The 13,733-nt window shown below is 42.7% G+C and overlaps 1 protein-coding gene and 1 long non-coding RNA gene across 3 annotated transcripts in view; one reads left to right on the top strand and one right to left on the bottom strand.

Annotated features, from left to right (window-relative positions):
• The window catches only part of LOC139765130 (uncharacterized), a 399,762-nt gene that overhangs the window by 345,927 nt on the left and 40,102 nt on the right, over window positions 1–13,733 (bottom strand). The gene's annotated exons all lie outside the window — the stretch shown is intronic.
• The window catches only part of LOC139765129 (uncharacterized), a 630,861-nt gene that overhangs the window by 585,485 nt on the left and 31,643 nt on the right, over window positions 1–13,733 (top strand). For both annotated transcript variants that reach the window (XR_011716582.1, XM_071692325.1), the window contains exon 12: window positions 862–1,016. Coding sequence is in view for 1 of the 2 variants with exons in the window: in XM_071692325.1 (XP_071548426.1) it covers window positions 862–1,016 (155 nt within the window). In the remaining variant the exon portion in view is untranslated. The remainder of the gene's footprint in view (window positions 1–861; window positions 1,017–13,733) is intronic.

Raw genomic sequence — 13,733 nt, 5'->3', positions numbered from 1 at the left:
AAACAGGCCATCATGTCCTATAGACAGTCAATCACAGCTTATAGGGCTTCGAGCGGGTAGAAAAAAAAAGAAAGAGGGAAGGTAAATTAGGAGGAAAGTGATTGTCGTTCATATTATCATCATAAATAGTCCTTTTTCATTAATTAGGTAGAAAAAAAAAAGCATTAGTAAAATGGGAGATTAAAAAGACTGTTTTAACTCACGTTTTTGAGTTGATTTTGAATGTGAATTATGGCCGGAGTATTAAAGTCACGGGAAGTTAGATCAATTAGGAAACTCCTTCACTTTTTCTGAGGAAAACAATGATTTTTTGTGAGTAAATTTGTGAGATATGGAAACAAAACTACCTTGATCAGTGATCTTCTCTCCCTACTCCATACAACTTCCAGTTCTACAGCGGCCTTAATTGGTGAACATGAACACACCCGGCCTTAATTGGAGGGATGAACACAGTCAGCCTTAACCTACGACCATTGAAGAGTTCTCCCTTGATCTTTTCACATGAACACGTCCGACGTTGATTGATGAACATCAACACACCCGTTCTTCACCCGGTAATCGTGAACAACAGTTTCAGCCGCTCAGTGTTAAAGCAAAACGAACTCTTGTTCAGTACCTCCCCAGTAGGAGGAAACCATGAACAACCTCTTCTTCTTCCTCTCCTCCTCCTCCTCCTCCTCCTCCTCCTCCTCTCGCCACCCAGACAAGTCCAAAGGCAACATCATCTTTCCCTCCTTCTCGCCCAGTCGTGAGTACCGACTCGCCTCTCTCCCTAGGGACGAGTCTAATAGTAACTTCTGCCTCGTCTCTCCCCACAGACGAATCCAATTATTAACCTCTGCTTCTTTACCCTCCCAACAGACGAGCCCCGGTGTTTGGTGGGGAAGCAAGTGGTCACGGTGACCCCGGGAGAGAACGCCACGGTGGAGTGTGGTGTGGACGCCTTCCCTCCTCCACACAAGTTCTCCTGGTCTCTCAACACCACTAAGGGCCTTGAGGTCGTACCAAAGGAAGAGGTAGGTCCTCGGTCTCGTCGTCTCGTCCGCATCTATTCCTGTCATTTGTTCTCGCAGGTCTTCTACGTTCTCGATGTTGTTTCGAATTCTTTACATTCTGAGCTTGAAGCTGTGACGTCAAGCTCTCGTTCTTTGAGGTAAGCGCTACGCTTTTAAGCTTTCGTTCTTTGAGCCAAGCGTTATGCTTTGTAATTAATTCTGTACTCTGCAAACGCCTCATACTCAGCTCTGTTTAAAGCTCGCCTGATCCAGCGGCTTAAGTGGTCCTTTCGTTACCGTCAATCGTCGTATTCTGCCGCCGTTCGCAACAGCTTTTACGTTCTGTGATGCGACACGTCCCCGGGTACAATTCCATTGTTTTTCCTTTGTTTATGAAAATTTCGCACAGACGATCCCTCTTGCTTCGAGATATTCCTATCTTACACCAAGGAAATCGATCCACTATCCAAAAGGAATGACTCTAACGTAAAAGGAAGGATCGAAACTCGCTCTCTTTGCCAAATCTGACTACATTATAAAGGGAAGAGCTTTTGAACCAGCGCTATCGAAAGGTGAATACATGACTTTGTGGTCATGTATGGCCCAGCCCAAACGGGCATACTATAGACCAACTGGAACTGTAAGAGTATCATACTACAAGAGTCAGCGATAAAGAAATGAGGTGCATAGATGTAGAATCCGACACCACACCACCGCCCTGTGGAGCATATGGATGCTGTCCAGGTGACTACATACTCTGAAACGTCTTTAGAATCAGTAATCCAGTTAGAATCGTTACCAGCACTCAACTTTATAGTGATAACAAGAGTTATCAATGTCTAAGTGTGGACCGTGAGGTGGCGTATGACCTCCCATCACAAAACAGTCTCAAATATTTCATATGGATAAATAGTTTACCCTTATGATGGCTATATACCGTTTTATTTGGTATTAGGCACCCAGTTGAAATTGGTTCGAACTTATTCGAAGCCACTTGTCGACTCAGTATATGAAATGGTTCAAATTCATTCAAGTCATTTCACCGCCTTAACATATGAACTGGTTCAACTTTGTTTGAGTCAAGTCACCGCCTTAACATATTAACTGGTTCAAATTTGTCCGAATCAAGTTGTCGACTTTATGAACCTTAAGCGTGTGAAGTACCGAAATAAGCAACTATATCTCCCTCATCTTCTTTTTAAACACTCTTGTTCACATTACAAGCGACGTGTTAATGATTCTGTTATAAATTTCTCTAATCAGTTTCTCACTGAAAGGTTATTGAGCTATGTGGAGTTATTCCATATGTGTGTGTGTGTGTGTGTGTGTTTAGGCTGAAGCTCACACATGTGGCATTTACTGATATGGTCAATTTCTGGTTGTATATGAGCAGTTGTAAATGCATCATTCACACATCTATAAAGGTGTCTTCTGACGTTCCACCCGTACGTGGGATGAAGGTAGCTATACGAATGTAAACATGAGTGTGACTGATTCAAATCCACACACTCATCATACACACCCACACACACCGAACATGTATAACCGATGAATAAGAATATCACCAACATTGTTATTATAACTCAACTAAAGCTAAAAATCATAGGTTTATCACACTGCTAAACTTCAATATTAAAAAAGAAAAAAGAAATAGCACAGTATCGAAGTATAGATGCCATGGGATTTATGAACATAAAAGCCTCGACCGGCTGCAGCTCCGGAGCGCGTTTGACAAGCAGACTCCTGATATTCGACCAGAGGAGATCAGTTCCTGGAAAGTCAGGAGAATCTGAAGGTATTACGCATTCCGATCGGCCTGAATCCGACGCCTTGCGAACGAGAGATATGTGATCCCGGATCGAGATAGCGGGCTCCGGTATTCACTCGTCTCTTACGAACAAGTGAGGTTTCTGTTTAGAAAACGGAAGGAGGTATGTGTTTTATTTACTGGTGTGTGAGAAGGGAAGCGATTGGAAAACAGGAGGAAGAATAAAAGGAAAGAGAAAGTATACCTCAAATTTCATGGAAGTGAAGCGAGGTATCTGTGGGAGGAGGAGGTGTGTACACTCTCACAGTGGACAAGCCTACACACCCTCAGTGTCTTCGGTGTCTGCTGACCGCCTTGGACGGTCTTTCACATGAGGAGAACAACTCTTGGGTTTGATTCAGGGACATTTCTCTAATCATTAAACCGAAGCTTTCATTATCATTCATTACTTTTACCATCCTGCCTCAGAATCACATACCCTGGAGATCCTATTGTGTTCAGGAAGCCAGCTACGTCCATCGGGCAATGGCCATAGGCTGAGGAGTGTGGCACTGTGAGTATATTTGGATGGAGTGAGTGCAGGATACATCAAGAGTATCTGTTCCTTGTCTTCAGCATCGTGGACATGGGAAGTCTTAAGGTGTGTTGAATTGCTGTTCGACATGTTGGAGATATGGATATTATTCACTGCGCAGAAGAGAAGGTGTAACTCGTACATGTGTGGGGAATGTGGTTTCAGATGGATGAATGACTGTTGAGGTGGTGATGGGTAGGTGGATGTTTAACGCTTACTGAGTCATTCTGTTGACCTTTGTTTTGTCAGCGTTGTGTTTGCCGAGGTAAAGGGCGGGGGGAGGAATCTATGAGCAGAGGTCACTGAGGTGAGAAGTAAGGGTAAGTGTTTTCATCTTCATCGAGGACGTCACGCGGTAATCTTCGTTGAAGTTGGGTGCAGGACTGGACAACAGCATTCCAACCTTCATCCTTAATGATCGTGTTCCCGGTTCTTCTCATTAAGCTTACACTGATTATATGTGTTTTCCTGTGGAAACTCTAATGAACTCATTACGCGAGTCTATGCCAAACGCTTAAGCTCAATCCTCCATGTTTACGCGGGTAAGTCAGAGAGTAATCATGTTACTCATTTCTCCCTTAATTAAATGATAGTATTGATGAGTAATGACCGCTGGTATCGATACGTAAAGGTTACATTGCCATGAGTGTGTATATGTGTATAGCATTAAGCTACAGGATCAGCTATCTGCACTCAACTTCGTCAGCTGTGATGACAGCTCCATAAATGTTTCTTTGGCCTTTTCGATCATAAATGGTCCAAAAATACTTGGGTCCGAAAGGAGGTCATCATCTCGCTAGCTAAGCTTCTAGGCTCGCACCCTCTGTCATCTGTCTATTCGTACCTAAGTTTTTTCTTTTTTTGAAGGAATATAGAAGGCTTATTTCTGAGTTCAATTAATCCATCAACTTTGAAAAGGATCAAAAGTAGATTTCTCGCTTTCATTCAACAATAGAAAGACTTATAGATGGGTGAAGAGATAGATTGGTAAGTCAATAGATAGCAAGATGAAGAGATAGACTGACAGCTAGCGAAATAGATATACAAAGACAGACAGACAGAAAGGGGTGGAGAGAAAAAAAAGAAATAACGAGAGAGAGAGAGAGAGAGAGAGAGAGAGAGAGAGAGAGAGAGAGAGAGAGAGAGAGAGAGAGAGAGAGAGAGAGAGAGAGAGGCCATCACTAAAATATGTAATGGGAAAAAAAGGCAAAGAGACGCGAGAATGTCATTCACTGACCGCGAAACGAACCACGATAGTCCCTCCCCCAGACCCACCCACCCAATTCCGAAAGGTCCCTACGGGTTTTCATTTATATTAATGAAAAAGAATCAGAAAAGAAAAAATACTACCAAGCGCTTCACCATAATTGAACAAATTGTGTCATCATCGTAGAGGTGGATCCATTTTCAAACAGTGAACCAATAGTTGGTGATAATGAGTTACTGGTGGGCATAACCCATATCATAATCAGTTTTGTGAGTACCTTCATACAGATCTAACCTATTGGTGAGCATAACCCATGATATTATCAATTCTGTGAGTACCTTCATACAGATCTAACCTATTGGTGAGCATAACCCATAATATTATCAATTCTGTGAGTAACTATCGTACCTTTCAGTGTCATGAAATGAATTAGATTCGTTTGAGGTTACTAGTTATCCTAACCAAATCCTCATACAGGTTCACGGTACATGTGGTGCAAAAAATGTATCTTCCCGGATAGGGTCCGATGAATTTTGAAATGATCAGTACGAATCATGTTGTCTCAATAAGGTTGGCAAGCGCGAATGTGAAACATATTTCTTGATACTTATGGCAGCCCCGTTTTATAGTTATTTCCAGGAAAATATGAAATTAGTATCACATTTATTATGGCAAATGACAGGAAATGTTGCTAGGAATCGTTGTATTCTAATGACATGAGAGCAAGGCTATCAATGCGAGTCCAGATCAAAGGGTATTTCTTAAAATTCTTCGTCCATGGTGGCATAATGTTTCACACAGAAGATGGTAAGATACTTTTTTTACCGTGTGTACATACTCATAGGGTGAAAGTATAGTGATATGGACTTTGATGTTGAAGGTAAAAGTGGTGACGATGATGATAAAGATGGTAATAATAGTGAGGGAAATGGTAGTCATTTAAATGATGGTGATGGTCATGATGATGATGGCGATGGTGATGATGATGATGATGATGATGAAGAGGAGTTGGTCGATGATTGCGCTTTACTTTCAAGACAGTGATAGTGAGGATGGTAATCATGAGAAAGGAGGTTTGTCTTCCTATCAAAAAAAAAAAAAAACTCACTTGCCTCTCTCTCTCTCTCTCTCTCTCTCTCTCTCTCTCTCTCTCTCTCTCTCTCTCTCTCTCTACTTAATCTCCCGCCAACAATCAATATTCTACACGCAAGACAACCATTTCCCTCCTCCTCCTCCTCGCAGCAGGTAAGAAATATGAACTACGCAACCTCCACGAAGTCCTCCACAAACAACGCCAATAAATCTCAGAGAAAAAGAGATACAAACGACTCCATTAGTCCAGTGATGAATCGTGGAGAGCAAAGTCATTTCTGTGAATCTTTATCGTTGCTTTCGCTTTAACGAATCAACTTCGGGTACAAAGCCAAGAGTAGAGAAGTTCCTGCCTGAGTGTGGATGATTACATTGCAACAAGATCGGGCACCAGGTGGAGACGTGTGTGAGTGATTTGAGGAGAGATGTATAATGATCCAGCCCAGGGAACTGGGAACTGGAAGTGATACGTAAAAAAAAGGCTCAAATTCATTTTTGGGGCTTGTGAGAACCATCAGTCTTGTGTCTGTATTGCCTGATTATAACACCTGGCAATACTGTTTCTCCGTCTAGGGACTGGTTTACTCATTATCCACTCACAGCTGCTGTACTCAATATTTATTCAAAGCAAATCACTGAAAATTGGGTCCAAACCTTAAACTATAACTCGTTGGCTTCATACGGTAGCATGAAAACACAACTCTGTTGTTGGTGTGGTGAATTTCATATTCTCTACCAGTTGTTGATCCTGAAGAAACATTTCTGCTCTTCTTATCGCCTGCTACCCAACTTGTTGTGTGAGCAGACAAGCGAAACGACACTAACACGTACGTATGCAGCCAGAACAAACCCCTTAGGATTCGACTCAGTCAATCCAACGACAAAGAGCTACATCGCTGCTCTACTCGCTCGTATCTCCTCCCTATTCTTCCTCAGTCGTATCATACCGGGATTTAAGGAGTGATATACAACTCTATCACTCACCCTGGAACGTGTAACATTCACTTTTTTTTCAATCCATTATGTTTGGAGGTTCCAGGGGACGATAAAAAGCCCTTATCAAGAACTGGTGTTGTAAAGAACGGAAGAATAGGGAAGGCGTAATCTAAAGTCTTTCTAGGTTGAAAAGAAAAAAAACTTGCTCTATATAAAAATGGACGGGTCATAGCGGTTAGAATAAGAAATACACATGACCTATAAGGGACAAAGGGACGGTGCGAAATGGGGCAAAGGAACGAGCAGCAGAGGAGTATCATTATGTCTATAGCACTTGTGGGAAGATGTTACTTCTAAGCTTGCGCTACCTAACTTTAATTGGAACATGAAGAGTATTAAGATGACTCCGGGAACCAGTATTAATACATTGAAGTCCCAGAGAGCTGATGGTCATGTAGAATTAATGACAGTCTCTATTAGTGTTGATTATTACTGAACCCATTGTGCAGAGGATAACTCTTCTCTTATGCATCACGGGGATAACATTCAAGTTGAGAGACAGGTCAACACAAGCGCGAAACTCTCTCCCTGTAAATACACACACACACACACACACACACACACAGGAACCCCACTGACGTATCACCACATAGATATACACATCCTCTGGGCTCTACTCGATCAAGATGTCGCATCACATCACATCCTCTGACCTGATGATGCATCTACCACCATATGCCTAATGACTATTAACGCCATATAAACTCCATGCATTACGTATCAAATGTTATATATGGTCAACTTGCCACCTGTGTCTCCAAGCTTTACTACACTTAAGTCTGTCACCTCCGACCTTCTAGGCTCAAAATTTAGCTCGACTGGATCAAGTAAAAGTATGTATGTCCCTGTGTGTCCCCTGTTATTACGTTACGCTACCAGCCTGATGACAGACAAGCCGGTATGACTGACACAGGTAAAACACACGTGAACTGACAGACAGACACGAAACACACACAGAGAGAACTGGATAAGACTTCAAAGGGACAGAGAGGAAGACACGCACACATGGCAAATACACCAACTGGCTGAAAGACAGACACGATACATCAACGTAAGTAATCAAGATACCTTTACTCACAGTCAGTGTGGAGATAAGATTGATAATACTATCACCAACGGCAAAAGCAAACACTTCACACCAGTAATAACGATAGACATTCCATGTTGGCCTTCGTATGTTGGAGTGACCAAAGGGCGAAGCGAACGCCTCCCCGTGTTATGATATGGATGAGGGAGGGGATGAGTTGGCTGGTCTGGAGGACCTGTGTTTATTGTCCCTCTGACTTTTAGCTGGAGGGCAAGACTAAGAGAGAGAGAGAGAGAGAGAGAGAGAGAGAGAGAGAGAGAGAGAGAGAGAGAGAGAGAGAGAGAGAGAGAGAGAGCGAGAGAATCACACCTCCAAGCTGGCAAGGTCTCTTTTCCACTGGGGGGGTTGAGTGGGTTACAGAAGTTCAAACGCAACTGTTCCCGTATTTACCTAATATCCCCAAATACACACCATCAAATTCGCATCAGATATTAAATACTACATCCAAAGCAAACGTGAAGGTCAGTCTGGAATATGTAACTGATACGTGGCAGTAAACAGAGCAATTACTGCTAAGCGATAGAGCTTAATTGCAAATTAAACATAGATCTATCATAAGCACTTTAACATCAAAGATTATATATAATGAGGATATTCGAAGGGAAAACGAGGACTGACCACCAATACTCGAGGCTGTGTTCAACGAGGATAAGCATTGCTAGTGACAGGGACAAAAATCAAGAAGCGTGATGCCACTGGTGCTGTAACCTAAGTGGAAGAAAGAGAAATGTGAAGAGGATATACAGGTCTCAGCCATAACTCCCCTTACATGGGATTACCTCACGTTTTGGAGGTTCATACCCACCTCTTGGATCCTCTGCAAGAACTGGATAGGCATCTTACTAACAACCCTTGAATTCTCCACTGGAAATATTTTCCCCCCACTACAGAATATCAGGCTAAGAATTCTACGTCTTGCATTTGCAGTTCATCATCCAAGTCCATCTCCCGTTCTAAGTGTTCTGAATGTCTCAAATGCTTTTCACTTGTGACCAATTAGTTCTGTTTTACTCGTCATCAAGTCTTTTATTCCTTTATTTTGTTTTCGTCTCTTGTAATCCCTTTGGGTATGTAACCACTCTCGTCACACACACACACACACACACACACACACACACACACACCACACACACACACACACACACAATTCTACATATGGATAGATTAACTGATAAGAGCCATAAAGATACATAGGGGTGGAGAGAGAGAGAGAGAGAGAGAGAGAGAGAGAGAGAGAGAGAGAGAGAGAGAGAGAGAGAGAGAGAGAGAGAGAGAGAAGCAAGAAGCATCTTTTCCCCTGGAAAATGAATGAGCAGAGGTCATCTTTGCACTTAACGTCATCGCAATGTTCTTCATCACGGATACCGAGCCATTAATCAGACTGGCAACATATATCTGACACGTTACGTTTACACGCTGTCCAGAGCTTCTCTTTAAACACTTCACGGTGTGTCATCAATACTTTATTATTCTTTCTCAACGTATATTTCACTATGTTTCTCCGTTGAGGGCTTCGGGAGATTTCCTGGCTAATACTTCATCATTTAATCTCGTTTCATGTTTCATCAAATATCAATATTCTTTGTATCACATTACCCACGAGAAATAGTTCATCAATATCCCACTGAATATTTCGACGGATGAACGATATTGCATCACGTACTGGCACCTTCAAAACATTGTAGTCTACCGTGCAAATCACTCATATAGAACCACAAGAGTAATCAATTGGCACTGGATGATCGAGGTCCTTCTTCGAAGGTATTAAGTGAGAAGGGGGTTGGCAATCTTACTGTATATTATTGGTTATCATCAAAGGTTTAAGAAATTAGGACATGCTCCGTTTTAGAGAGGCAATGATAAGGGGTTACAGTATATCAACCGACTGTTATATTTCTTTCTTTGTATCTCTCCTGGTGATGTGATTATTACACGAAAGTGCACTAGGAAACATATCGTGTGTCATTTCCTCGTGGACTCATACTACCTTCACGTAACCATTTCCCCACTCAACACTACCACTAATTTTACGACTAGTGGAACCACAACTAGTGTCACCATTATCAGACTGCCACCACTGCCACCAACGTAAATCACTACCACCACCACTGCAATCACCACCACAACACCACGACTACAGTGGACACGAGCATCGCCTGCAGCAACACAAGACCATCAGCGCCACAATCTCCAACAGGAAACACCACCAACAAGACTACTTTCTCCAACACAAACGACAGTACTACCACCACAGACCACCATCACCACCACTACCATCATTCACCATCACCACGTCAAGAGAGCTACCACCAACATGCCACCACCACAGTCAATTCCACCATCACCTCAGCAACACTGAGGACGGGGTCTCCAACCTCCAAGGCATACTCTGAAAGTGAAAAAAAAATGCCTGAGATAAACTGCTGGTTCTTGAAATTGTGCCATAAAGGAAGGTTTTCCAGAGAAGACAGTAAGACACACACACACACACACACACACACACACACACACACACACACACACACACACACAATTACCGTATTACTATAACTACCCATCACTTAAATGTTCAATTAAGCTCATGATGCATGAAACAAGATATTGACCCTGTAAACATCCCTTAACAATATCGGTAATACCTCAACTGTATATCTTTAGCCAAATGGCAGCCTACATCCAATAAAACATTATTCATTTATTCATCTCGTTATTCACTTATTACACACACACACACACACACACACGCGAGAGCCTGGTAAATTATAATGATAATCCTGGACCCTTTAAACTTACAGCTCACCTGTCACATTCTAGCAGGTATGATTACCCCTCAACACAAGTTTCCACTGCATTTGAGACTCTCGGAATCTCGGCTCTGAATGTAGGCGGCTCATCACGCATTTTAGTTATTGTATAACGTGCGTAGGCTGTGTGGGGTTTCGAGATGGTTACTGTGTGGGCTGCGTGTGTGGGCTTTGGAGATGGGTACTGTGTCGGCTGTGTGGAGGGGACTTTGGAGATGAGTACTGTGTGGGCTGTGTGGGTGGGCTTTGGGTACCGTGTGCGCTGTGTGTGTGGGCTTTGGAGATGGGCCCTGTGTGGGCTGTGTGCGTGGGCTTTGGAGATGGGTACTGTGTGGGCTGTGTGTAGGGGGGCTTTGGAGATGAGTACTGTGTGGGCTTTGTGGGTGGGCTTTGGGTACCGTGTGCGCTGTGTGTGTGGGCTTTGGAGATGGGCCCTGTGTGGGCTGTGTGCGTGGGCTTTGGAGATGGGTACTGTGTGGGCTGTGTGTAGGGGGGCTTTGGAGATGAGTACTGTGTGGGCTTTGTGGGTGGGCTTTGGGTACTGTGTGGGTTGTGTGTGTGGGCTTTGGAGATGGGTACTGTGTGGGTTGTGTGTGTGGGCTTTGGAGATGGGTACTGTGTAGGTTGTGTGTGTGGGCTTTGGAGATGGGTGCTGTCGGATCGTGCAAGTGGGGACTAACAAGGTTATAGGTGGGAGGATCCTCTCATTAGAGACTCGAAGGTGGGTGGTTTCTACATGAGTGTTGCTATCGTCTGTTGAAGATGGCTCAGGAGGAGAAAGCATCTCTCTTCCAAACGCTGATCATCACTGAGACATAGGATGAATCATCTCCTTCAAGCATGGAAATGTATGTTATTTGTAGGAGCTATTGTGCTTACGGCCCTGGTTCGTCTCATCCTTGTATTTTCACGTTTGTAAGGATTGACGATGGTAGACCCATTATGATATACCACACGGGACGCTAGAAGTGCCCAATATGCAGTGAGGCATCGGGCGCCCTTGGGCAAGGTGTTATCTACCAGGGAACTTCGTGTAAACATTATAAATCCGGATGATCAGTCATCTAGATCTCCCTATGTACGTGCCTACGCCATCCCTGCTTATCCTCTCCTTCCTTATCTACCACACACCCTCCAGCCAAGATACCATTTCATTCCCTAGGGAACCTCTTAAATCGCCACCATTTATGAAGCGAGGATTAAGGTGCACATCAGACGTAGATCTTCTTCTAATTAACCATCGAGGTTTACGACGCCACAAAACGTAATGGCGCAGGTGAAGTAGAGCTGGTTGGTTGTCCAAGGTTTTTCATTTTACCCGCCTCCGGTGTCTGGGCCTCCGTCTCAACACTTACCATTTTATTCCCTCATCTGGCGTCGCTGTTCGCTCTCGCGAGCCGTCAACATATAAACCTGTGGCGTGTGGCATCATAGAGGACAGGGGAGGATGTGGCATACGAGTACTCACTTCTTTATCATGTGAGACCATTGTGGAGGGGGAGGTGGCGTGGACAAGGGGCTGACGAACGAGGTGGAGGGAGGGGAAGGGCCAAAGCGACATAAGAAAAGGCTTCTTTAGGAAAAAGGGGAGATGGCATACGAGGGAAAAGGGACTGGAGGATAATTGATATTCTCTCTGCCTACCACATATTGCCCCCTTTGGGATGACAACCGAGGAAAAAAGCACGATAAAATCGCCCATAAAAACATCTACTACCGTTATCTTCCGTGCAATAAAAACGCCTCGATATCAAAGCCGTAAAGTTAACGCGTCTCGGGGAGAATCCGACTTGTCTTCATCACGGGAAAGAATCATACGTTTTTTTTTCCCACCTCCGTTATTCGAGAGATGTAAATATGTAGTGGAACATAAGGCTCAGAGACGGAATGATCATTTTCTTCTTCTCTACGTTGTGAAAAACGTCTTATCTCTCTTATGCTTAAAGGTTCCCATCACTTTTCTGACTGGTTGACTAACGTAGTGGCTAGCTCTCTACCCCTGCCTTCAACAGATGCACAAAATTGTCTGGTTCTCAGCCAGATGGTATCAGAGGAAATGGGAGACTCAAGATCCACGAGGAGAGCAATTAATTCAAAAATGGAAAAATGTCGAGTTCTTTTTGTAGAGGAGTTTGAATTTAAAAAAAAAAAGATATATATATATATATATATATATATATATATATATATATATATATATATATATATATATATATATATATATATTTCTCTCTTGTGTCTCCCCTGATGATGTGATTATTACACGAAAGTGCACTTGGGAACTTTTCGTGTTTCATTTTCCCCGTGGACTCATAGGAATATATATATATATATATATATATATATATATATATATATATATATATATATATATATATATATATACCCACCCTTCCTCCTCCTGCTGTTAATTTGCACTGTTGTCTTTGAAGGTCTCCAAATCCCCATGGAAACCCAACTCATGGGAAACTTAGCCATTTTCATCCATTTTTTTTCCATTATTTTCACACGTTTGTATCAACTTCAACTCTTAAAGTCTTCGATATCTATTTAAGTGCCTCTTTTGATTCTCTTTTTTTTCTACGTTGAAGGCTCCAGTCACGGAGAAAAGAAGTCACACATCAAGGCCTGGCCTTAATTGGAATGTAGAGAGAATCATGAAGCAGAAATAGAAATGACAAGGGATTTCCACGATCATCATACATTCAGTTCAAATTACACTTTACATTTCCACCTTTTCATAAAGTCCGATTTCATTACTTTAGTTATTTCTGGTTGATAGTGAGTAACGAAAGAGCATCGAGTGAGGAGAATGTTTCTCACTGGGATCTAACACCGTGTTTGATCCTATGAGCCGTGTTGCCTTTCAGCCTTCGCCCTGCCTGCTACCTGTTGCTTCCAAAAGAAAAAAGATCTGAGAATTATTACTCACGTTCGCGTTGCCTGTATATCCAATTCCCGGCTGCACTTGCCTTCGCTCACGCACGCTGCCACACCTATACCTATGTTGCAATATTCGCATACGTCTTTGCAAGACATTTCGATGTTCCCATTTTTCGTACAGTGTTTGTTCAACGCATCTGTGGTTCTTAATTTACGCAAATTACCAACACAGGATTTTGTAAATGTAAGCAAAAGTCTGAATACTTCCCTATCATATATATATATATATATATATATATATATATATATATATATATATATATATAT

Source organism: Panulirus ornatus, chromosome 52, assembly GCF_036320965.1.
Source record: "Panulirus ornatus isolate Po-2019 chromosome 52, ASM3632096v1, whole genome shotgun sequence".
In the NCBI taxonomy this organism is placed as follows: Eukaryota; Metazoa; Arthropoda; class Malacostraca; order Decapoda; family Palinuridae; genus Panulirus; species Panulirus ornatus.
This window is presented reverse-complemented; position numbering and strand designations above follow the sequence as displayed.